General features: G+C 37.1%; 1 protein-coding gene across 2 annotated transcripts in view; it reads right to left on the bottom strand.

Moving 5' to 3' along the window:
• The window catches only part of CDH19 (cadherin 19), a 69,263-nt gene that overhangs the window by 22,668 nt on the left and 21,529 nt on the right, over positions 1 to 25,066 (bottom strand). For both annotated transcript variants that reach the window (XM_069004366.1, XM_069004367.1), the window contains exons 2-8: positions 18,340 to 18,566; positions 13,446 to 13,740; positions 5,873 to 5,992; positions 5,060 to 5,224; positions 3,908 to 4,092; positions 2,595 to 2,848; positions 102 to 238 (exon numbers count right to left, since the gene is read on the bottom strand). In XM_069004366.1, coding sequence (XP_068860467.1) covers positions 102 to 238; positions 2,595 to 2,848; positions 3,908 to 4,092; positions 5,060 to 5,224; positions 5,873 to 5,992; positions 13,446 to 13,740; positions 18,340 to 18,537 — 1,354 coding nt within the window. In that variant the 5' untranslated portion in view covers positions 18,538 to 18,566. The remainder of the gene's footprint in view (positions 1 to 101; positions 239 to 2,594; positions 2,849 to 3,907; positions 4,093 to 5,059; positions 5,225 to 5,872; positions 5,993 to 13,445; positions 13,741 to 18,339; positions 18,567 to 25,066) is intronic.

Raw genomic sequence — 25,066 nt, 5'->3', positions numbered from 1 at the left:
AAGAAGCATGTATTCTTCACTTAAAAGAAGGCACATTTGGAGGATAATTACAGCTCACTGGATAAAAAAAAAAAACAGCGTTCCTTAAATTTCTTACTCACTTGTTTCTGTGGCTGTAACAGTTATGTTGTGCCAAGAAGCTATCTCTCGGTCCAGAGGTTCAGTGGTAATGATTGTTCCATTGTGTTCATTGATGCTGAACAGTCTCTTTAAATGCGTGCTGTGGACAATAGAGTACCTGCACCAAAAAAAGGAAAGAGATTCCCTAATACTGAAATGTTCCATCAGAGGCAAGGACATAGAAAGCTATTGTCAGCTGAGAAAACAGAGCTGTGCATATATGCATATAAATGTGTGCTGTAACAACTCGAAAATCATGAAAAATGTACACTTATAAACATTTAAAATTCACTGCTGCCAAGATCAAAGCTCTTATTTTTATAAAACTAAATATGTTTCAGATCTATATTAATGTGAAATGAATCTGAAATGCATAATTCATTATTACATCTAAGTCAGTCGAACAGCAGGTGAATGACTTCGTTGAAAAGAAACAGCAAAAGTGCCACTTGTGAAATGAATAACACCAACATCTAAGTGGAGGTATAATGGCAAATCTGTTTTTTTTATCATTGCTGACATGCTCTGATGCCAAGGGAATGGGCATTATAAAGACAGACAGCTATCTGTAATGAGGTGACACTAAGGCAGAGTACAAAATCCTAATACAGGAGATGATTGCAGGGAAGACTTAGTGCTCCTGAGTCTTCCCTGAAAATGCTCTGGGTGCTGTGGAAATGCACATGTGTGCGTACATACGCACATGCCACTCAAGCTGGTAAAGGCTAACCACTTGTTGCAGGCCAGAGGTGAACTGAAATAGACACCAAAGATATTGGTTCAAATGGAAAAAGTATTTATGAATGTTTTTAACAGCCTACAAAGCAAAAGACCATAAGATGCAGTTGATAATAGAGTCTATTTCATGGAAATAAAACTTGTTTGAATAGTTGAAAGATTATTTCTTCTCCAATTTGGAGTGTGCGCATGTAACTATTCTTTTTTTATTGTATCTGTAATTCTGCTTGACAAGGTCTTTCTGTTCCCTGTTGACACTTACGACTCCAGCTCAGACAATCTGTCAGAAGTTAAATGACTCTCTAACTTGTTATTTACAGCTACATTTTGTCTGTTTTAAAAATCAATAAGAAGATAAATAAAAGAACCAGCACAACACTGTAAGTGAAATAATATAATTTGAATCAAAGTTTGGATACTTATAAGCTTCTATTTAAAGTACTTATAATTTTCTGACATAGTTATTTTGTTTTGTTTGGTCTTTTTTTAGTAATCTGATTCTTGATAAACATTTTTCAGAAAAACTGTATTAAATATTGCTTATTTTTTATTTCTGACATAGTGGGGTTTTGTTGCACATCTTTTTAAATTTGTTTATTTGAAACCTGGAGTCCACTAAGCAACACAAGTTGTTTGCTGTATTATAAGTCACTGCTGTCATTTATGAGAGCAATGCTTTCAAAATTAGATTCATTTGCATGGCACTCGGCCCAACAAAAATATCTTATATTAGAAGTGGTATACTGTATTTAAAGATACTCAGTGATGCAATACCTGTATCACTGTTTTGGGACTATGCAGACATATTCAATTTGAAGCAAGTTCCTCCAAAACATTGCTAACTAAGAAGTCATAGATATGTGTTAATGTTTAATTGTTCCACAGGAGATGTTGCAGTCACCTTAACAAATCACCAAATGAGCCCTTTTAGAGGGGGGAGCAAAAAGAGTACATGTAAATTTTTATTTTTCCTTATTTAATTTAACCTATTACTAGCTTAATAAATAACAGTAAATGAATTACATTAAAACATTAAATATCACTACCTAAAGCTCTGAAGCCATAGCATAATATATATACATTTCTGGTATTAGAAATCTACACACCATAAATTATTCTGTGTCTCAACCATTTGTCACTGTAACCTTGTTTGACTAAGTTGCAAGTACACAGTGATGTCAGGCATTTCAAGAAGCTATTTTAATTATAAATTCCATGTTAAAGATTAATTACCTGTTTTCTCCCATAAGAGACAGCAAAATTATTTATCCTTGATATTATAAAAAGCAGAATCTGCTGTTGAGATGTCAGCTGGCTGGTGGTGAGCAATTGGTTTGGGTCTTTTTGCATCACCTGTTTTTCTTGGGGATTTGTTGTTGATTTGTATATTTCTCCTCTGTTATTTTCTTTGGTGCTATTATTATTTTCTTTTTTTTTTTTTTTTTGATATATTAATAAAAATGATAATGAACAACTGTCTTTATCTGAACTCACGAGTTTTCACAACTTTATGCTTTCAAGTCTCTCTTGCATCCCAGTGGGTGAGGGAGTGAGCAAATGCCTGTAGGGTCCTTATCTGCCTATGTGGGTTAACCTATGACGTCTGCAATAACCTTGGCTATCACAGTGAAAACACGATTAACTGTAATTATGAGCCTTGATAAGGAACAGAAATACCCTTTGGAAATACCAACTGCATCTACATTTGAGGCCTGTTCACATTTTAAGACAGGTACCTGACTGGACTGTCATCATAATCTGGATCTCTAGCAGTTACAACCCCCACCAGTGAGCCACTCATCGCTCCTTCAGCAGTCTCCATCACATAGTTCTCCGAGGTGAAAACTGGAGGTTCATCAGCATCTTCCACATTGATTTTGACAATGGTTGTATCTTCAAATGGTCCTTCTTTCAAAAATCGCTCATCAATGTATCTGTTTACAGCTTTTGCTTGAATACTGTATCTCCTTTTGCTCTCATAATCCACTCTCTGTTAAGAAAGAAAGTGAGATTAGGAATATTTCTTTCTTCATATTTGAATTAAATATAGTTCAGTAAATGGTGTGAGGTTAAAGAAAAACTAATGCTATAATTCTTTTGGGAATGTTTAAAAAAATTGTTGCTTCTAAAAGTAGTTAATTCTAAGGTTTATGTTAAAACCACTTTAAAATTAAACTGTGCTTGTGTGCTTCCATATTTCACATTTCATGCTGGTTTTAATGCTACAAACAACACTGTAAAAAAGAATTTCCATAGAATGTCACCCCTAATAACACACAGATACATTATTATTTTAGATAGTCTTTATCTACTGAAATAAATATACATATATATATGTATATATATAAACAAAAGACCCACTAAGTAAATAGCTTCCTGAACTAAAAAAACCCCACAAAACAAACAGAAAAACACCAAAACAAAACCAAAAAAACTCTCACACTTATAGCATTTAATTCTTCAGACTCCTAGATTTCACTAGGCTATTGAACTCTATCTTCATTTCAGATGATCCCTGAGATGACCCTTCCTGTGTGATTCCAAAATAAATTACACAGCATCAAAGAATATTAAATTTCTTAATTTATAAACTGGTATTTTTGATTGGGTTTAATATCTTTTCAAAGCTATGTCATAACAAGAACTCCACTATCTAATACAGTAGTAAATTCTCGTTTCATTTAGGAGGAGGTGTTGGAAGTGAGGTGAGGTTGTTTAAAATCTACTGATAAAGACTTTAAAGATGAGGCATGGAAGAGATAGAAAATTTTCTCACAATGGGATACAATGTGTTGCACAGCTAGGGATAACATTAAGATGCTCTGATTGTCACTATTATATTCAGCAATAATAGCAATGAGTCAAAAATGTAAACAGAAAGAAAAACATTTTTCTTTTTATCCCTCATAATATTCCAATCCAATCACAAAGCCCAGAGGAAAAAAAAAATAGTAGAATCCAAAGCAATAGGCCTTTTTTACACATCCAGCTTGCTTGAGGAATTTCTTTCAAATATTTAGAGATTTTTTTAAAGTTTCTGGAGTCTCACCGCTTTTAGTAAGATAATTCCTTCTTGAGTCTCATTGTTAGTAATGATGTCAAAAACATCTGAGTTATCTCCTTCAATGAAATAGTCCATGGCTGCATTGTCCCCTATGTCGCTGTCTTCTGCAAAGACTTTGCCTACAGTGGTGCCCACGGGAGCCTCTTCAGAGACACTCATGTAGTAGAGTCCTAAAGAAACAAATACTGGCAAAGTTTAGTGATGTGCCATGGTTAATAAATGCTGTAGCTTGAGGGTCTCAGGGAGCTGGGAAAAGCCTCCACCTTTTACTAGAGCAATGGACATAATCTGGCATTGTATTGATCTTGGCTGCAGGGCAGGACAATCTTCCCCCTTGGGAGTCCTCCCCTCTCAGGCCTACTTCAGCAGTGTATAGAGCACAGGACATGAGGTAATGGTTTTAAACTGAAGGAGGGAAGGTTTAGATTAGGTATAAGAAATTTTTTTTTTTTACTATGAGGGTGATGGCACAGGTTGCCCAGAGAGATGGTGAATGCCCCATCTGTGAAAAAATTCTAGGTCACTTTGAATGTGGTTCTGGGCATCCCTGCCCATTGAAGGAGGGTTGGACTAGATGGCATTTAAATGTCCATTCCAACACAAACTGTTCCATAATTCTATGAAGGAACAGGGTAAAAAAACAGTGGAGGGCAGCACTTCCCAACAGCACAGTTTTTTTTTCCTGGTACTCCAATGAGCAGCTCCCACATCTACTAGAAACTACCTGGACAGAGAGGATCACATCATTTGCCGAAAAGCTTATAGTATCTGTCAGAAAAAATGAAGACAGGAAAAGAAGAAAGAAGGTGAGTGAAAATGGTGCTAAATATCCCATTTTCCAGATTTTAGGCTGAGGTAGTACAAATTATAGGGAAAGCAGTTTAGTAATTTGTCTCCAAAGTCTAATGGTAAGTAAAACCAGCAGTCTTGAGATCTTTTGCAATGATAGGTCTTCTTTTCCTCTTGGTTTTTGAGCTTTTGTGAGGAATTTTTTTTCCATTATTTTAGTTTTCTACAGCTGTATGCTGAAGTCAAAGCACAGCCCTGTTCTAAAAAGACCTACCAGCAAACCTAACAGAGCTACAGTGGATCTAAATTTTCTCAAGACTTACATTACAGTAAGAAACCTGTACTCACGCTGTTGAAATTTAGGTGGATTGTCATTGATGTCGGAGAGGTTGATGGTAACAGTGGCTGTTGCAGAAAATGCTCCTGGTTGCCCAACCATATCTTTGGCTTGGATGATGACTAAATACTGATCTTTTGTTTCTCTATCCATTTGAGAAGCCATTCTGATGACCCCTAAAAATAAAAAAGTATGGTATAATAGTATATAAGTCTCATTTTTTTCTCAACATCTGACATGGGTCCTCTAGTATAATATGGGTATAAAATTTATCACTGGACCCAGTTATGAATTTACATTTTAGACTGTGCACAGCACAGTTGTCCTAATACTGGGAATAGGTACTCAAGGTAGCAAGTACGCTGTATGTCAAATCCGTTCTGTATATTTAGAGTTCTGGGGAGCAGAATACTCCATATATTTCCTCTATCATATATAACTATCTCAGAAATTCGGTTTTTGGAGGGATGTCACATATCTGTAGTTTCTCCAACACACAGATAGAAATATCACATGATGTGTCATAGAGCTGTTAACTGAGAAGTGTCCCTAGGTTAATTTATTGAATGGGATATTCAGAATCCAACTCTTTACTCTAACAAGATAATTTGCTAAATAAAGTTTGGATTTTCTAGAGAGCAAGAATTTCATCATCCTATGGGAAAGAAGAAATTTATTTTCTTCAAATCTAGGAACTATGCAGGGATGTAAGAGTGTGGGGTGGTATCAGTTGATCTTTGTGTTGAAATCAAGAAAGAAAATTTTGCTTTCATCCATCTTATTAGTTTATGAATGTTGTCAAGTTACAAATTCATTTGTAGTACCTGTCTTTGGCTCCACAGAGAAATAAGGCTGTCCCTGAACGAGACTGTAAAGCAGACGAGCACTATTACCATAAGAAGGATCATCAGCATCTGTAGCTGTTACCTGTGTAACCGAAGTACCTCAAGGAAAAATAAAATAGATTATGTTTGTTTTCTTCTTGTATAAATTTTCTCATAATTACAGAACATAAACTCTTTAAAAACCTTTTAGCATAACAGTTACATTAATAAACAGTCATAAAAATTTACAGGAGCAAAAGGCACCTAGCAATATTTATCATCAAAAAGGGAAAATATTTCCTCAGCAGCTATTCTTGTTGCATTCAAATTTTCAATTAAAATAAAAGTAAATAGTATATGATTTTTCAGCACTACATTTATGTAGCTTAAAATACTACATATATCATGTCTCTTTTCTAATATGTGAATGGAGCAAAGCAAATTGTTTCTCCTCCTCTTGTATATTTTTCAAAGTATTTTATGGAAGTTTCCCATAGGAATAAGAAAACACAGTTACTTTATCACCAGCAGGTCCACTGGTGATAAAGAAATTAATTGTTAACAAGCAAAGCAGCCAAGAACAAGGCTACGATAAATTTTTTTATCCTTGAGTCTTTAATGAGCTTGTCCCAGTACAAAACTCATGGCAGAAATCCCAGTGCCAAAACACGGTGGAATCAAATTCTTCGATGGGAAGCTGTTTATATCCTAGATAGAAGATTGACAGCAATCTCATGGCACCATCACTATGACTGTCCTTGAAAAAAAAAATATCCACAGTAAGATAATTTTGTAAGGTAATAATTATTTTTGTCTCTTTTCCTCACCTAGATTCTGAATTAGAATACAAATATCACTTCTTGTGAGGAACAGCAGGAAATCAAGCTACTTTCTAAAAATTTCTGGCATATGTTCACACAGTTGCACCTGCTTATCAATACAGCAGTATAGTCATGCTGCATGAGAAAAGAAGAAGAAGAAAAGATGGAGTGCAAGGAGTTAGACCAGTGTAGTGGTTTGGTCTAAAATACTCCTTACTGTTTACCTTCTGTGAGATAAGAATTAGGAGAAAAGCAAAGCAGGCACCAAACTTGAAAGAATATTAAGAAGTTTATTAACAGACCTAAAAGAGGGAAAAGAAAATAAATAAAATCATACCACACCTTCAGAACTCTCCTCCCCCCCACCTTTCTCCCTTCTCCCACTGACAATGTACAAAGACGACCCTTGGGATGTTTGGTCTGTTTACCACTTCCATAATAACCTTGTTCAGTCCATTTAGGAAGAGAGTCTCTCTTATCCATGCTATGAAAACATTACCACAACGAGACAGCCGCCCAGATTGGTTCTCTGCTCGCATGCGAGTCTCTTCCCCCGACTTGCAGCTTTTCCCACAACTGCTTCGAGGGTCCACTCTTGAAGGTTTTTGGGGTACAATTTTAAGGCTGAGCCGTTCAGAAACAATTCTCTTCACCCATCTCTGGGAGCATTTAATCTCTAAGAACAGAGGCCCTTCTCCTTCCCTGGGAGCAAAGGGTCCTCCTCATCTTCATCTCTAGGACTGTCTCTGGGAGCATCTCTAAGAACTGAGGTCTTCTCCTTTCCATTTGGAGCAAAAGTCCTCATCGCTTCCAACTCTCCCTGTTCAGACTTCTCATTAAATTACAGCTGCTTCAGCATCTGCTTATCTCAGCACAGGTGCTTTTTGCTCACAAGTACAATTTGAATGCTCCACCCCCCATGCCTTCATGAAATTACAACGGGTACTCTGGTACATCATAGCTTTACAACAGAATTTCTGCTTTAAGCATCTCCTCTTTCTCTTCCTTCTGGTTTTCAGCTCTTCACAGCACTAAAAGGGTTAATCTCACCTCGGCCTTGAAGCTGGAATTTCGCTTATCACTGTTGGTCACATGAACTTTGCCAGACAGCGGTGGGCAGCTTTCAGCTGAATCTTGGCAGCACTGGAGAGGGGGAGCTGGGCTGCTCTGTCTGCACAGAGCAGGGCTGGGGGGTGAGGGGCGGGGAAGGGGGGGGTGAGGGGCGAGGAAAGGGGGGGTGGGTTCCACAGGTGGAACCGGGCCCATCAGCTCCAGGATGGCCGTGGCCGTGGCATGGGGCCTGCAGCCACCTGTCCCAGCGCTGGAAATGAGAGACAGCTCTGCCCAGGGTGTGTCTGTTCTTCAGTGTGTATCACAGAGGCGGTCAGAATTTTAGGTGGCTTAAAAAATTGTCCATATTCAAACTGGCCACTGATAGGTTCTGTCAAGTCACAGAGGAACTGTAAGCACCCCTTAGCAAGAACATCACTTCCAAGACTATGCTTTGCTAACCTATGACAACCAGAAATATCCTTTTTGATGACAAGAGCAAAGTTGATATTTGTCCCAAAAAAAACAAATTTCAATCATTGCTGGGTTTTCTAACAGTTAAATAGTTTTATTTTTAAATAGAAATGAAAAAGGCTTTCTCATATAAGGATATGCTAAATTAAATATTAAATTTATTTCAATAATTTTTTTTTTTGCATTTTCTCTCAATTTATTCAGCAGCATTTGAAGTGATTCCATAATGCATGTTATCTTCTCTAAGGCAGAGAATAAACTAAACTGTTACTAATTCCCACCAAATTTTGGACCTATATGTCCTTCAAAACCCACCTACAATATCAAATATCTGATGTTTATGTGTGTTTTAGATATGTGTATAGATGTATAGAGATATATATATACAGATCTTATTGCTCTGGAGAAATGTTAAAGATAAAATTGAAGATTCATATTTAATCAGGGCACATATAGGCCTCAGAAATAACAGATTTCTTTAATAAGACTGAAGAGTCAATGGAATCTTCAGCTATACAACTGTTAACTTCATATCAGCTGTGATCTATGAAAATTGCTCTCACAATCACAGAAAATTTCTTCCTCTAAGAAAATTTAGCATGACTAGAACAGAGTTGCTTTGAAAAAAAAATTTGCTGGTTAGGAAGGGATCAAGAACTACGGATGATCCAACAGGTTTAGTCTGCCATGAATGCCATTTTCTACTAAACAAACTCAAGTGTCCACAATTATGTTTAGAAATGGACTTATTTACAGCATCATATTTAGTAAATCAGGAATAAAATCCAACATATATAAGACTCCAAAGTTATCATTACAGATTTTGTGCATCTCACACATTTAAAGGTAGATTTATTTTTTGCACAGTTTCTAAGCATTATAAAGAAATGTTGAACCTAATCAAGCACTTCCTTCTTGTCTGGGACCCAAGAACACTTTCATTAACAGAGTCTGTTAACTCTTCTAGAGTAATTCAGAATGCAGAAGTAAGGACCTTGTCCAGTTGGAGTCAGTGGGATGCAGCTGGTGGATGTAATTAATGGAAAAATGAATAGTCAAAAGGAATGTAGTAAAGAGCGAGCTGACCTGGAGGGAAGAAATAAAAGATACCCTGCACTCTCAAGAAGAAGACTATTTATTTCTAAATTGGGGTGACAGGAGACCATGTAAAGAGCAGTCTATCATTTCTATCATTTTTTTATAAAAAAGATTTTGTGATAACTACATGAACCTCTATGTTAAGTATGGGCTATGTAGTAAGCAGCAGAAAAATATTACCCTGGCTTTAGAATACTTTCTCAGTTTTTAATTTTTCACTTCCATGAAATCTGTATTTCTTTATAAATTTAAGCATTAGAAAAAACGATCTACCAAAATGAACTAAAAAAAACCTGAAACAAAACCCCAACAAAAAAACCCCACCCCTCTCTCCCCCCCAAAAAGAGAACAACAACAAAAAAAAACAAAAACCATGAAAAAAAACCAAAATCCAACTTGAACCATTTTCAGAATGGAATCATATTTACCTAACATTTGTAGTTGAGTGACAGAAATTGCAGTGTTAATATTCTGTACTAAAAAACTCCCAAAAAAACATTATTTGTAACTATGTGATTGTAAGAATAATTTAACAGATACAAATCATATATTTTAAAACATTAAGTTAATATATAACTGCACACATCCCCAAAAATTAAGAAACCCCAAAGTCCTAGTCATGACCTTGCAAGCATCATGTGATATAAATGACAACTGAACTTTTTGATGAGCTTTTTTTAAGGTAAACTTCTGCTTTGTATCTCTGCCTTGGTTTTACCCTTCTTGCACAAAACATAATAGTGCCATTTAAAAGCTGCAGCCCATTAGGTATACTATGGGGCCCTCATATGGCAAATAGCTATCCATTTTTCTAACTAGAGCTTGAGATCTATAAAGACATTAAGTACTGATAGATTATTGCATCTGGCTCCTAACCACTCCATCAGATATACTGCATTTGTACAAGTTTAACAGCTATAAGGAAGACACTTAGTGTAAAATCGTACCAAATGCCTGAGGGTAAAGCGGAGTCCTGTGTTCTCAGAAAAGAGTCCATTTGCTGACATGCTTTTCATTTACTGTGATACTAGCATATAAAACTCTAATAAAATTTAGTGCTGAAGATAAAAGAGAGCTAATAAAGAATTAAAATGTATTCTAATTTGTTGGCACATTAGTATATATATTCATATTTGTGACTAACTTCAGGCAAAGTTATTTGTGCCTATTTTCTCTTTTTGCTGTGGTTCTCTGAAGCAAGTGACCAGCTCTGAATTATTCCCTACTTGCTTTCTTAGTGCCAGACAAAATGTGCACTAGCAGTGACCTGCTTTCCCAAGTATTGACTACACTTCCTAAGAGTGTTTTCTGTGATGAAGTTTTTAGGAGGTCGAGCATCAGTGAGCTGAACAGAAGCTAGAGAAACAGAGCAAAGGGAAATCCTCTCTATTGCACTATATCACTTAAAAAAATTCTGTTTGTCACCCCTTAATATGCAAGAGTATGTTTTAGTTTAATGGGAGAAAAGCACTTGTTGCAACCACTATGATGTCAATACTGCAAATTTCGGTGGGTCACTCTTTTTCTCTGCTATGAGTTTATAAATTTCCTGGTAGTGTTGGTTTAGAATGCACACTGAAACAGTTTTCACCTCAGTAGTGCAGTTCCTACCTTTTGAGAAGCAGGGTAAGTGAGCACCAAGAAGTACTCATGGTGTGTGGCTCAGTTGTTTCATGTTTTGGAGCTGACAACTATCAAGGTATAAACTCCGCTTGCATTGTTTACTCCAGACATGCACATTAGTATTCCAGTAGTGTCTCCATGGAAGAAGTAGCTGAAAGAATGATCTCTGGAATAGCTATGGTATTAGTTATAGAGAGTCAAGTGTAGAAGCAGTAATGCAGAAAATATTTTAAGATCCTGTATGACCTGGATTCACGTATCATAGACTGGATGGTCATAAATCTGTAGTTTACTATTTCAGGAAGTCTGTGTCTGAGAGAAGGCAAACAGGGGTCTTGCTTCATTTCTCAACCATTCTGACAAATGAGACATGATGTTACTTCTGATTTTTTAACTTTTATTTTCATTTCATATGTTTCTATATTTCACTGGAATAGTTTTCATTTATAATATTACAGGAATATCACAAAGTAAATTACATTTTCTGCAGTTTAATTAATCTTATGCTCACATGATACTGTATTTTAGGAATGTAAATATATAATAGATGACACAGGAGGATGGACAAAGACAACTGAGCCTTTCATTTTTGGTGTACCTCTTTATAGCAAACTCAAGGCAGTATAGAGTGAAATTTCTCATTTGTCAGCTGCCTGTTGATGGTTTCAGGTGAGAAAAAGGTATATGGGAAAAGATTACTGTTGATTTTGGTCTTAAGTACCACCCTATCTGACTATATTTCTTTTTTTTTTCTTTTCATATAGCCATTATAAAGACAGAAAGATAAAATGGAAGCAATTCAGTTGTTCATAGACTTATGTGAATGGTTACAAGTCTCTGTGAGTATAAATGAAGACATAATAAATAATCAGTAATTTAAAAACATTTTTTAAAGAGACTGTGGCCTATAAACAATGCTTTACCACAGGGAAAAAAAAAAAGAAAGGAATTATCAAAGTCCTAAATTTGTGCACTCCCAGATAATTCTAGACAATGAACTGTCCTCATTTTTACTATGATCACATAAAAAATAAAAATGCAAAGGTCCTTGACAAGACACCTAGCTTCTTGTTCCCAAACCTGAGGAAATGAGCAAGATGCAAAAGCTAGAAAACCCTCTGAACAAGCAACTGATTTTGTTAGAAAAAGTTATTTTACCAAGGGGTCAGATGCAGAATTAAGTCTGTCTGCACGGAAGAAAGAGGCAGTGAAGAAACAATCAGAAGTGATTTCCCTGGTAGAAGGTGGTATAAGCAGGGTCACTAGCAAATAAACTGATCAAATGCATGTTTTTTGTAGCTGTCACTGGTAGTGATGGTGTGCTGCTGCTTCCTGGCAGAAATCAGGATGCTAACCCCACTTTGGATTAAACACCAGGCATGAATATCCTTTCCTTTCAACTGCTATCCTGGCTGGTATAAGAAGATAAAGGTTATGGCTTGCTGTCAAATATTCACATATCCTGCTCTAAAAGTTGAGCAGATAATGCTTAATGAAACATAGTTTTTATAATTCTTTATGATCACTGATGCTATTACATTAATGACCTCATTGATTCATACCATTTAAAGCAGCACAATATTTGAATTTCTTTTCAATATCAATTGCAAAGGAAATAACCAAAAGAGGTAGGCATATAAATTTAAAGGCTTACTGGGATCCTTTCTGTAAGATTTGAAGAATCCAGTTTTCCTTTGATTTTGAAGATAGTTAGTTGGAGATATTATCTATAACATGCCTTTTTACATCAGCTGTATTCACACTTAGTGGTTTTTGAAAGCTTTAAACATATATGTACACATATTATGAATGCATATGTGTATGTACACAAAGATGTATATATATACCTATATTTGTCAGATGTTGACTTTGCTTTGCATTTGTTATATTAAGTTTCCAGACACATGACAGATCTTAGTGCAGGTCTTCTGGTCACGTGAAAGTGTGAAAGAAGAGGTACAGGGATGAAGTTTTTCCTCTTGACTGGAAAATTACAATTCATGTACTTAGGAAATCAGAAGGCAGTCCTTTACTGCACACAATCTTATCCAAACAAGGAGAAGCTGACTGATAGGAAAGAGGCTTGCCAGTGTAAATAGGTAGGCAACATGCAGATAGTGAGGGTGGCCATCACATTTTCTTTGCAACTGGCTCTAGTACTCTACCTATTTTGATTGGGAATGTTATATTTTTAAACAAGTGCAGATTTCAAGGCTGAATCACTGATGGGAAAGACAAATGTCTATAGTCAATCCAAGTGTGTATCCAGAATCTGTAAAAGGACTTAGATAGATGTAGGTACTTAAATATTTAAAAACAAGAATGCTAAGTAGAGGTATTTACAACCTTCAAGTTAAGAATTTACCTTTGCAAATTTCCAGAGCTGTAAAACAATTTGCTTCCTTCTTACTGAGAGGCAGCATGTAAAATATGCTATTAAGATTTGATATCAACACAGCTATCTAGAAAAAATTAGGAAATAGAGTTTGGTTCACAACATATCATACCTTCAGGTGACATCTCTGGAACACTGGCCACATAAGGTCCATTCAAGAACTGTGGTGCGTTGTCATTGACATCTCGAACCTTGATGATAAATTCTGATTCAGGTTCAACAGGAAGCTGAGTGCTCCTGTTAATTGCTTGTGCTCTTAGAGTGTAGAAAGGTTTCTTTTCTCGATCCAGCTTTTGTTTTACATAAATTTTGCCATTATATTCATTGATGTAAAAAATGTTTCCAGCTCCCTCTCCAATCAAAATGTATTTTAAGTTGCCATCCTGCTTGTCTAAATCCGATTTCAGCTGAAAGTACAAAAGAGAAAAATAAGTCACACTTTGGGAGGAATAAAGTTCTGAAATATTCCTTTTATGCTTTGTTTTGATTCTGCAGTGAGCCCTGTCACTAATCAGCCTTCTTGGATACTAGTATTTGAAAGAAGGTACTGTCACATTTTCAGCCAACCATTTTAATTTTAAAATTTTTAAAATATGTAATTTTAAAGTATTGATATAACAGACTTATAAATGCATGATAAACCTGAAAAGAGATGCTTCAGCTACTTTGAAGGGAATGCATCTAAGTACCTACTTTAGTTCTTTGCTTTATCAGCTCCCCTATAATTCTGCTGAAAACTATGCATAGGTCATTAAATATTATCTAAATTTTTTATTATCGCAGATGACATGTACATTTTAAGGTTTATATTTTTTTTGTACTCAGCAATGCTAAGTGTAAATGTGTGCAACAGTGATGTTCTGTATCTGTTGAAATATTAAAGAGGTGGAAAGACATTCTGTGGTGTAAGTCTGTATTATTTATTCTGAAATAAATTGATAGACATTTTTCATTTCCTTCCAGGATGATCTACATCCTCTGTTGTATTGCTAAGATGAACTTTATGGTGATGATTCCTTTGATGAAGCTGAGCCTTGGAGACAATTTTGGTCCAGCTGCATTTGTTCATGACAACAAAACAGTTTTGTTAATGTTAGCAATATATAATAGACCAATATTTTAAGAGCAATAACTAAATTACCTAATATGTCAAGCATCCACAGTTGAATTTTATAGGAACAGTAATTTCTATATCATTAATTCTCTATTTTTTCTTCACTTATTTTGGTTTTAGAACAAACTGTCTAAGAGCCTGGATACTAATTGAAAGATCTAAAGTTAAAAAAATATACTATTCAGCTTGCTTCTCTTATGAAGCAACATGTTTAAAATGCAAAAAATACTCCTAACTGTTGACTTTAATTATCTCACTCTTTTGCTTATGGTTATTGTCCCTAAAGGTCACTACAGGTTACAAGGCCATAGCAAAGGAAAGAAGTTACTATGGGGTTGTCATAGGTTAGCAAGCATAGTCCCGGAAGGGATGTCCTTGCTAAGGGGTGCTTACAGCTTCCTCTGGGACCTGACAGAACCTATCAGCTGGCCAGTTTGAATATGGAAAATTCTTTGAGCCACTTAAAGTTGTGACCGCCTCTGTGATCCACACTTAAGAACAGACAAACTCCCCCCCCAAGCTCTCTCTCGTTTCCGGCGCTGGGACAGGTGGCTGCAGGCCCCGTGCAGGGGCCAGCGGGCCCAGCCAGGCCCTGCTTGGGCCAGGCCAGGCCGGGCCACGGCCAGCCTGGAGCCATGGGCCTGTTCCAGCCATGGAACCCCCCCCCACTGCCTTGCCATGGGCAGCCAGAGCGGCTCAGAACCACCCCCCCTCTCCACTGCGGCCGAGATTCAGCAAAGTGGCACCTCTGTCCGGCAGAGGTCAGGTGACCAACTGCGATAAGCCACATTCCAGCTGCAAGGCCGAGGTGAGATTAACCCTTTTATTGCTGTGAAGAGCTGAAAACCTGAGGGAAGAGAGAGAGGAGATGCTTAAAGCTGAAATTCTGTTGTGAAGCTATGATATATCAGAGTATCCCGTTGTAATTTCATGAAGATATGGGGGGTGGAGTGTTCAACTCGTAAGCAATAGGCAGATGCTGCCGCAGCTGTAATTTCATGAGAAGTTTGGACAGAGAGAGATGAACCAGATGAACCAGATGAGGACTTTTGCTCCAAATGGGAAAGAAAAACCTCAATTCCTAGAGATGCTCCCAGAGATAGTCTTAACGATGAAGATGAGGAAGACCCTTTGCTCCCAGGGAAGGAGAAGGGCCTCTGGTTTTTTTTTGTTTCTGAACAGCTCAACCTTAAAATTGTACCCCAAAAGACTTCAAGAGTGGACCCTCGAAAGCAGTTGCGGGAAAAGCTGCAAGTCGGGGGAAGGGACTCACATCGCAAGCAGGAGAGACTCCTCTTCCTAAATGGACTGGACAATATTTGGAAGTGGGTGGCTGTCTCGGTGTGATACTGTTTTCATAGCATGAGCAAGAAGAGACTTCTCTTTCTAAATGGACTGAACAAGGTTATTATGGAAGTGGTAAACAGACTGAACATCTGAAGGGTTGTCTTTTTACATTGTCAGTGGGAGAAGGGAGGAAGGTGGGGGGAGGAGGAGAGTTCTGAAGGTGGTATAATTTTTTTTTTTCCCTTTTCTTCTTTTAGGTCTGTTTAATAAACTTCTTTATATTCTTTCAAGTTGGTGCCTGCTTTGCATTTCTCCTAATTCTTATCTCACAGAAGATAAACAGTAATGAGTATTTTAGACCAAACCACTACAGGGGTATATAGGGCCCATTTACCTATTGGATCTACTAAAAAATTTTGTAATAACTTCTGAAGTTGCAAAAATAGTTTTAACTTTTCTTTGGAAGAATACCTATGTCTTGTAAGATTTTCATAATGCATAATTGTCTGCATGTATCAGATGGATAATTTATTCAGAATGTGACAGGGACCCTGTGAGGAACTGTTTTGAGTTCCTGCTCTGAGTTCTATAAAGGTATTTAGGCCTAAAATATTCAGAGTTAATTATCCTTGCCAGTACAAAAGACAGAATTTTCAAGTCTAACAGAGTTTAGAACCATTCGAAATACAAAGAGCTTAAATATTTTCAACATAAGTTATTGTGTGCTACACATGGACCATGTTGCCCCCTTTATAAGTGGTCTGGTCAAACTCATTTTAACACCATCCAAATATGGCATCTCGCTAAGGGGCAACACAGATTCTTTGTTATTCATAGATCGTGGTTTCCTTATCACGAAACTCAGCACATAGGAGAGGTGATCTATATCTTTTTCTTTAGACTAAAATAGGGCTCAGATGTGACTACAGACCTTAGGGTTTGGGAGCATGCCTTGGACTGGCTACTGAGACATAACCAGTGTTTAGCAATTTCACTAAGAATCATTTATCTACAAATATTTCATGACCTTGAACATGTTAAATGACGGGTCTCTTACAGATGGCATTTGCTGAGAAGGAATAGCAAAGGTACTCAGTTTACTTGTTTTTTTAGGCTGGGCACAAAATAAATGGTCTTACCACTGTAAATGAGAACTGGGAACAAGAATTTTTGTACTCATCCTCGTGTATCTGCAATTGCAGTGCTGATAGTCACATTTATTTTTCTTAATCTTGATAATGGAAAAGGAGTCATGAGTCTATGTTAAATGAAATTTGAAAATTTAGTTCTCACTGTAAAAAGATTTTGATACAGAATAGTGATTTAAAAACAGAGACTGTCTACCTTTGTATTTTTGTTGATGCAGTTTTCTTCATGGCCTTAATTACTAAAAATTCCTATGTTGATTATAGACTACCACTTCATTTGCTGAAAGCAGCACATATTCTACTCAATAAAAAGGCACAATTAAATATGTCTGATTAGACAATGGTTACACTGCAATATATTAAAAGTATTCTTCAATAAAATCCCCAGTTAACCTGTGAGAAATAAAAAGGTGAGATCATGAAAATGCATGACATTTATGAAGTTTCTTTGCAGGACACTGTTTTTAAGGTGTTGCAAAAGTAATATTAATTTTTAAAAAAATAGATAGTATGTCTTCACTTGTTCTTTTAGAAGTGAGACATCACACTTCCATAGTAGTTACTTCGAAAGGGCTGTGAAAAAGTAATTAATGAATTTTGAGCACTTCACCCTTTGGGCCCAATTAAATTTTAGTGCTAGTTAATTAGCAGTTAAACTTATTTTGGTTCATTCATCTAAAAAGGGCCTTAAAGAAAAGAAAACTAGATTTTAAGATTAAAATTACTTCTAGCATACAAAAATAAATAACAGTAATAAATATAATAATAATGATAAGCAGAGCGAGAAGGGGGCAGATAAACCCTCATTAAGACAATTATCTTAAAGCACATTTTTAAAGGAGGGTGAAAAATAATTGCTCGTTGTGCGAAACCTACGTTAATCTAATGAACCATGCAGATTCCTGTAGTTTCTCAGTGGTAAAAGGATTTAGTATTAATCAGCTTCATTAAAAATTAATGAGGGGTAAATCAGCTGCTACTTAGTGTAATAGAAAATCATGCTAAATACTGTTTGTAAACTACACTATGCTCAGTATGGCTGCTTTGATGCAGTGCCAAAAATAGCACAAGCAAATTGCCAGATGTTGATAAATGAGTCCTTAAATTCCATTCGGAAGAAAGAAAGGAACTTTTCATCTTTATACTTTAATCTGCTGTGTATGGAACTAGTTTTAGTCACAGCATGCATGTGAAGTTTCCTTGACAGCAGTCTTCAGTGAAGGAAGGTCCTTGGTACTGCCATGGCCTACAGCTCTTGGACTTCTCTGACCTTGAGCAAGGTCATAGGAAAGGAAAGATATAGTACTGCCTAATTACGTCTTTCTGATCTCTTCTTTCTACGTTTGTTACTATTTCCATGTCGCTGGAGATATTCGGTCTTCCAAGTCAGGGTAGGAGCTGCTAATCAGCATGTTTAATCTAACCTTGTACTGTCCTTGAATTGTGACTATTCATACCTGTCCAATGTACACAGGATCCAGTGAAATCTGTTCCTCAGTCACAAAAAAAGGCTCCCACAGCCAGCCACGTTTCACTCTTCGAACTGTTGTGAAAGACTGATCTGTGTTTTGAGCGCTGGAGTTCCGCACGCTGAGAGAGCAAGGCCAAAGTTGAACCAATATCACCATGAGACGTAGAAATGCAGAAAAATTCATGCTGAACCCTTCTTTCAATAAATCTTAATCTGTGAAACAGAAAAAAAAAGAAAAATTTGACAAAGCATCACTTCTGTCTTTCTACTTTTATGTATTGATTCTGTGTTAATGTAACAGCTGATTTGCAGTGTTAAAAACCTCCTCCAGTTCCCAAAAGTAAGGAGCTGAAACAAAGTCTGCTTCTAATTAAAACAGACATTCTTTCAGAGTCTCTAACATGAAAGTCAAGTGCTTAACTTTTCTTTATGAATACCCTACACAGGGACTTTTTATGCAAAAAAAAAGGGAAAATAATCCTTCAATTAATTAATCTTTTAAATTAGGCTGAGTAATTATATTGTGTAGCCTAGGAATAATTTCATTGGAATAATTGTATGTTTCTGCTTAGGGCTCATTTTGAGCTGCAGTCACAGAACTGCCTGAAGGGTGAACATCTAGCCTTAGTAGCCCTGATGTCTGGCAGTTGAAACGGAGTGGCGCAGATATTTTTTTAACCTCTTCTTACGCACTTTTCCAGCTCAGCAAAATGCCTGCAAAAATGCCAAAGGTGATAGGGTCCCATGAAGAAGCACCAAAAATTAACAACTTTCTCCTTCCTAGCCAAACAGACATGGATGAGGCAGAGATGTTTAACACACCCTTTGCCTGTGCCTTTGACATGCATGATGCACCAGGGGGCTCCCAGACCCCTGAGCTGGAGGCTCATGACTGAGATAATGATCAACTCCCAGTTGACTCTGAAATTTTACAGGATCCACTGCTCCAGCTGGATCCCTACAAATCTATAGGGCTTGATGGGATTCATCTGAGAATCCTCAAAGAGTTGCTGATGTCATTGCAAAACCTCTCTCAATGATGTTTGAGTGGTTTTGGGAATCCAGAGAGGTTCCAGCTGAGTGGCAGCTGGTGAATGTTGTCCCATTTTTCAAGAAGGGCAAGAATGAGAGCTCCAGAGACTACAGGCTTGTCAGTCCCATTTCAGTGCCTCATAAAGTTATCGAAAATGTTGTTTTGGGAGGTGGTGAGAAACGCCTGGAGGAAATCACAGTAATTGGTCAAAACCAGTATGGTTTCATGAGAAGAAAGTACTGCTTATCAAATCTGACTGCCTTTTATGACATGGTATCTCACCTAGTTAATGAATGGAAGCCTGTTGATGTAATCTTTTTGGATTTCAGCAAAGCTTTCAATACTTTCTCTCGCAGTATCCTTCTAGACAAAATATTTGGTACACAGCTGGATAAACACATGAGTTGGGTGGGCAATTTGCTCACAGGCTGGGCACAAAGGGATACGGGGTGACATCAAACTGGGAACCTGTCACTAGTGGTATTCCACAGGGCTCCATTCTCTGCCCTGTATTCTTAAACATCTTTATGACTTTCATGCAGGACTGGAAGGGATATTAAGCAAATATGCAGGTATGCAAAACTTGGAGGAGCCTTTGAAGGCAGGGAGGCTCTGCAGAGAAACCTCAAAAAGTTAGAGGTCTAGGCAATATCCCACTGTATAAAGTTTAACAAGGGCAAGTGCCTGATTCTGCACCTGGAACGGGGCAACCCTTGATGTACACACTGGGGAATGAGAGGCTGGAAAGCAGTGCCACAGAAAGGGACCTGGGGATCCTGGTCAAAAGCAAGCTGAACATCAGTCAGCAGTGCCCTGGCAGCCAGGAGAGCCAAGTGTGTCCTGGGGGCATCAGGCACAGCATCACCAGCTGGGCAAGGGAGGGGATTGTCCCGCTCTGCTCTGCACTGGGGCAGCCTCACCTCGAGTGCTGGGGGCAGGTTTGGGTGCCACAATATAGGAAAGATATTAAGCTGTTATAGAGCATCCAAAGGAGGGCCATGAGGATGGTGAAGGGCCTTGAGGGGAAGCCGCATGAGGAGTGGCTGAGGTCACTTGGTCTGTTCAGCCTGGAGGAGACTGAGGGGAGACCTCACTGCAGTTACAGCTTCCTGTGAGGGGAAGAGCAGGGGCAGACACTGATCTCTTCTTTCTGGTGCCCAGTGACAGGACCTGAGGAAGTGGCCTGAAGTTGTGTCAGGGGAGGCTTGAGTTGGATATTACGAAAAGCTTTTCACCCACAGAGTGTTTGGACACTGGAACAGGCTCCCTGGGGAAATGATCACAGCACCAAGCCTGTAGACAGAGTTCAAGAAGCATTTGGACAGTGTTCTTGGATACATGGTGGGACTCTTGGGGATGGTCCTGTGCAGGGCTAAAAGTTGGACTCTGATTCTTGTGGGTCCCTTCCATCCCAGCATATTCTGGTTCTGTGATTCTGTGATTCTGTGATTCTGTGAATAGAAGTTGTCTTAACAGATTTTACTACCTCTGACATTATTGTCTCCAATTAAACTGACAAAGGGGAAATATATCTTGAAACTTGTAGGTTTCTGTAGCTAGTTTCATTTCCACTATGTATACTTTCAGAAAATGAAGGCTTTTCACAAACTGTAAACTATTGCTGACTTTTCAGTGATTTTTGGCACAATGAAGGAAACAATTTTAAATATAATGCTATGCTCAGTTAAGAATAACCATCTTCTATAGACAAGGAGAAAAATTTTGAAAATACCTACCATAAACATTTTGAGTCTTAAACCCCCATTTGGCGATGGCATTAGCCATACCATTCAGTGCTTTATCACTGAAGAGTACCGTTTCCTCTGAAGGAGCTGTCTGGTTTATGAATTTATGACATGCTAGCCAGTTTGAAAAACACACTGAAAAAATATTTGGATGCATTTCCCTCAGACCAGAAAAATACATGTCTTTTACCTGTCCAGCATAAAATATGAATCTATGCATTTTAAATTCACAATTTAAGTATTAACAATATTCGTACCCATCCTTATCCCAAGGGAAATGCCATAATTGCTTAAAAAGACAGACAGATAATACAGAAAACTATTTATTTCCTTCCAGCAACTTTATATGGTGTTTGACAACAGTTTGTTAAAATGTAATCTGCAGAGGGGGAGAGAGAGAGGGAGGGAGAGAGAGAGAGAAAGTAGTTCTAATAGTAAAGTCAAATAGAATCACAGAGATTAAAATGTGCATTCCAATTTCTTCACATTTTGTGTTTTTTGACTGTAAACTGTAACAGTGCAAGATGAGATTTGAATAGAAGGAATGTGACTTGGTACCCTCTTGTTTCAGTCTCCTCTAGAAAATTGCTTATTTTCCTATAACTGCAAGAATAATATTTGTGACATGGAAGAAAAGGCCAACAAAGCTCAACTTGGCTCTGAAATAATGCTTGAATAAGGTTTAAAAAGCCTAAAGAACTTGGAGAGTCTCTGTGCAACGGGTGCACTTAATGCTAAGCAGTAATCTGCAGACAAAGTAACCTTGAGAAGGAACATTCATTTTATTGCAGCACATACCAAAGGACAGACAACTCAAACAACAAAAGCTGAAGAGTCAAGGAGACCTTTCTGAGGAATCATAGAAAAGTGTATTTCAATCACTGTTTATATGTGGAGACAGGGGTTCGGTCTAGGCCATAGCAAATACTTCTGGCTAGGCTTTTGTTGTTGTTTTGGATGCCTGTTCTGGCAGCGTTCTGTCTCAGGTTTGTGGGGCAATATTTCATGCAGAGTGAATGTCAAACAGTCATTTTCAAACTCATCTGAAGACACTGTGTATAGACAACAACACAGTGCAGGTGCAGAATATGACTGTGCTGGTCTGCTGTCGGCCACCTTACTGCAGTGTGCTCAGCAGCTGCATATGAACAGCATAAAGTGTGCAATTAATATTTTGGAGCATTTTGGTGTCTCCTTTTTATTAATTTATGTTAATACCCTGTGTTACATGGAGCCAAGCATCACGTCTCGGACAAACTGGGGCAAGTAAACATTTTTAGAGTCTGATATGTTGCACACATTGTTAGTGTAAAAAGACTTTAGCTTGAAAATACAGATTTTAGGCAAATTCCTTTAAAAAACAAAGCTATTTAATGGAATTAAGATCTATATGTATCACTGTTTTTCTCTCCTCTGCTATATCAAACATTCTCAATTTGACTTTACTTTCAGGACCTTTCAAAGCCTATTTGCTTCCAACATCTTCCTACTCATTTGGCATTGAGACACTGCCTCCAGCCCCTGGCCAGCACATGTTGCCATTTTTTATAATCCAATTGTTCTCTTGGGAAACAATCACCTTCTTTCTCTTCCACTGACTGTAGCTCAGTCTCAGAAGCAATTCTCATAAAATATCCAGAAAATAATTTCTTATTCTCTTACCATTTTCTAGCCTTTTCTTTAAAAATCTAAATTTCAGTATTACCTACTTAAAGGAAAAAGAAATAAAAAAGGACTCACAGTGTTTAAGATGATTCTGTGCTGAGACTGCTGCCTATCACTGAGTCTGGTATTGCTTCATTATTCCCTTATACTTTCCTGTCTTTCCCTATCTGTCAGTTGTCTCTTGTTTTACACTCATTTGTTATGGTCTTTGTAAATGAAATGACCTTGTACTCTGTTGTAATTATAGTATGCTATAGAAGGGAGGATTAGTAAAAGCACTGAGCTTTTGGGCACTGTAGTAATACACACAAAGAGATAATTTTTTAATTGAATAGTTTCTCATTGAAAAAAAACAAATATATTTTCAGAGATGAGCAAATGACCTATCACTAAAAATTTCCCACGGGTAACAAAGAAATGGGAACCATTGGTCTGTTGTGCTTTGGGAAGTACATCTCCACTCTCTCACATACAGTGGATTGCAATAATAAAGACTGATACTTAGAACAGAGTAATGAGAATATCCATTGCAGTTGTAATAAGTGGGCTACACATTTTCAAGCTTTTAGAGGAGGATCTTCCTTTCATACACAATGAAAACCATAAGTTTCCTATAGCTAAAACCAGATTTACCTTCTCAGAACAAAGTTGGTGAGTCCTTTATTAAGTTTGTTTTGGAATGTTCACCAAGTGACATCCTGTATCCATTTGAAACTAGATGTTATTTTAGGTGTTCTGGTAGTCTGACTTGGTTCTGATTCGTTTTAATTTTTTTTTTTTTAACGATGACCATGTAATTACATTACAATATAATACATGCTACTGCCTAGCATTGCAAGAAAAACAACAGAAAGAAGCAGAGGTCTAAAAAATACTGCTTCTGGGATACAGTGAAGTTACATATTTGTTGGTGGAGAAAATAAAAGACTAAAGGTGGAGACAAACAACAGCTTTCCAAAGCATTAAAAAAAAATTCCAAACAGCAGATTACAGTGCAGGTGATGAAAAATTCTGCTCCACTTCTGTTAGTTAGAAGAATAAGGAATAACCAGCTTAATTTTGTAACAGAAGTTCCATAGTTTAATATAAGTAAAGCCTTTAGTTAGGAGGTAGCAAAACAGTGAAATATGGTAAAAAAGGATGTGGTAGACACTCCTAAGATTGAGACCATTATGACCATCTCCTACATGTGCTTGATCCTATTTACAGCACAATTTTGAAAGAGTGACTCCTGGGAAAACCAAATCTCTCTGTCTTTGAAAGTACTCAGAAAAAAAAAAAAAAAAAAAAAGCCAAACCGAAAGGCATTCCTTTTGTGGAATTTGGTGTTGTCTTTGCTTGATTTAATAGCATCAAGCAAATAACAAGAGGAATAATTCATGTAAGCTAATCTAATTCATTAATATGCAGCTTCTGAAACATTTCTTATCTCAAGAACAGCCTTAACATGATGTTGCTTCAGTTGCATATTCTGTTTTATGCATCAGTGTTATTGTGATTGTAGTGAAATTTATCTCTGTTGTATGTTGCTATCTCTAATTTTCACTTAATAGGACAAAGAAGAAAGCGTATGTGTAACTAACTCCTACAGATTACCATGTTATAAAAAGCTTAAAGGAATAGAAACCTTCATATTTCTCCACTACAGACTTGTGCATTTGTACTATGTCTACTGGCTATTTGTCCTAATTGCATTTAAAGTGGTTGAAAACTGAAGATCCTAGTGTATTACAGTGATATTGCTCTGTCTTTTTTCCAGAAAGCACCAGATACAGACTCATTTTTATTGACTAGTTTAGGTATTGCACAATATGGTAGACACTTAGACTATACTACTTCTGGAATTCTCAGAGAATTAATGATAAACATTTACATATATCTCAATTATTTTAATTAATGCATATATTTTGTGAGTTTGCTTGTTTGTTTTTGGGTTTATAGTCTTTAAAGAACAATGATAAAACCTTCTGGTGTGTCCAAAGTAGTGGGCTTAATCCTATTCTTGCGACTTCTTACCATTGCTGAATTTCAGATAGAGTAGGATAATAATTTTTACAGGTTTGGAGTGTTAAAGCTCTGCATTATCTTTCTCATTGATTTTATCTGTGATTTGGTGTTTTTCAGCTGGTACCAAGATTTTTTTTTTAAGTAAGTTTTCCATTCTTCATGTATTTTAACCATTTTCTTTGGAGACATTAGAAGAAGGTGTACTTAACTCCTAAGGAATAAATATGGCATATCTAACTAACTATGCTGGAACTCACTATTGT

The sequence above is a fragment of the Aphelocoma coerulescens genome, chromosome 2 (assembly GCF_041296385.1).
Source record: "Aphelocoma coerulescens isolate FSJ_1873_10779 chromosome 2, UR_Acoe_1.0, whole genome shotgun sequence".
Classification (NCBI taxonomy): Eukaryota; Metazoa; Chordata; class Aves; order Passeriformes; family Corvidae; genus Aphelocoma; species Aphelocoma coerulescens.
Note: the sequence above shows the minus strand (reverse complement) of the source record. Positions and strands in the feature narration are given on the sequence as shown.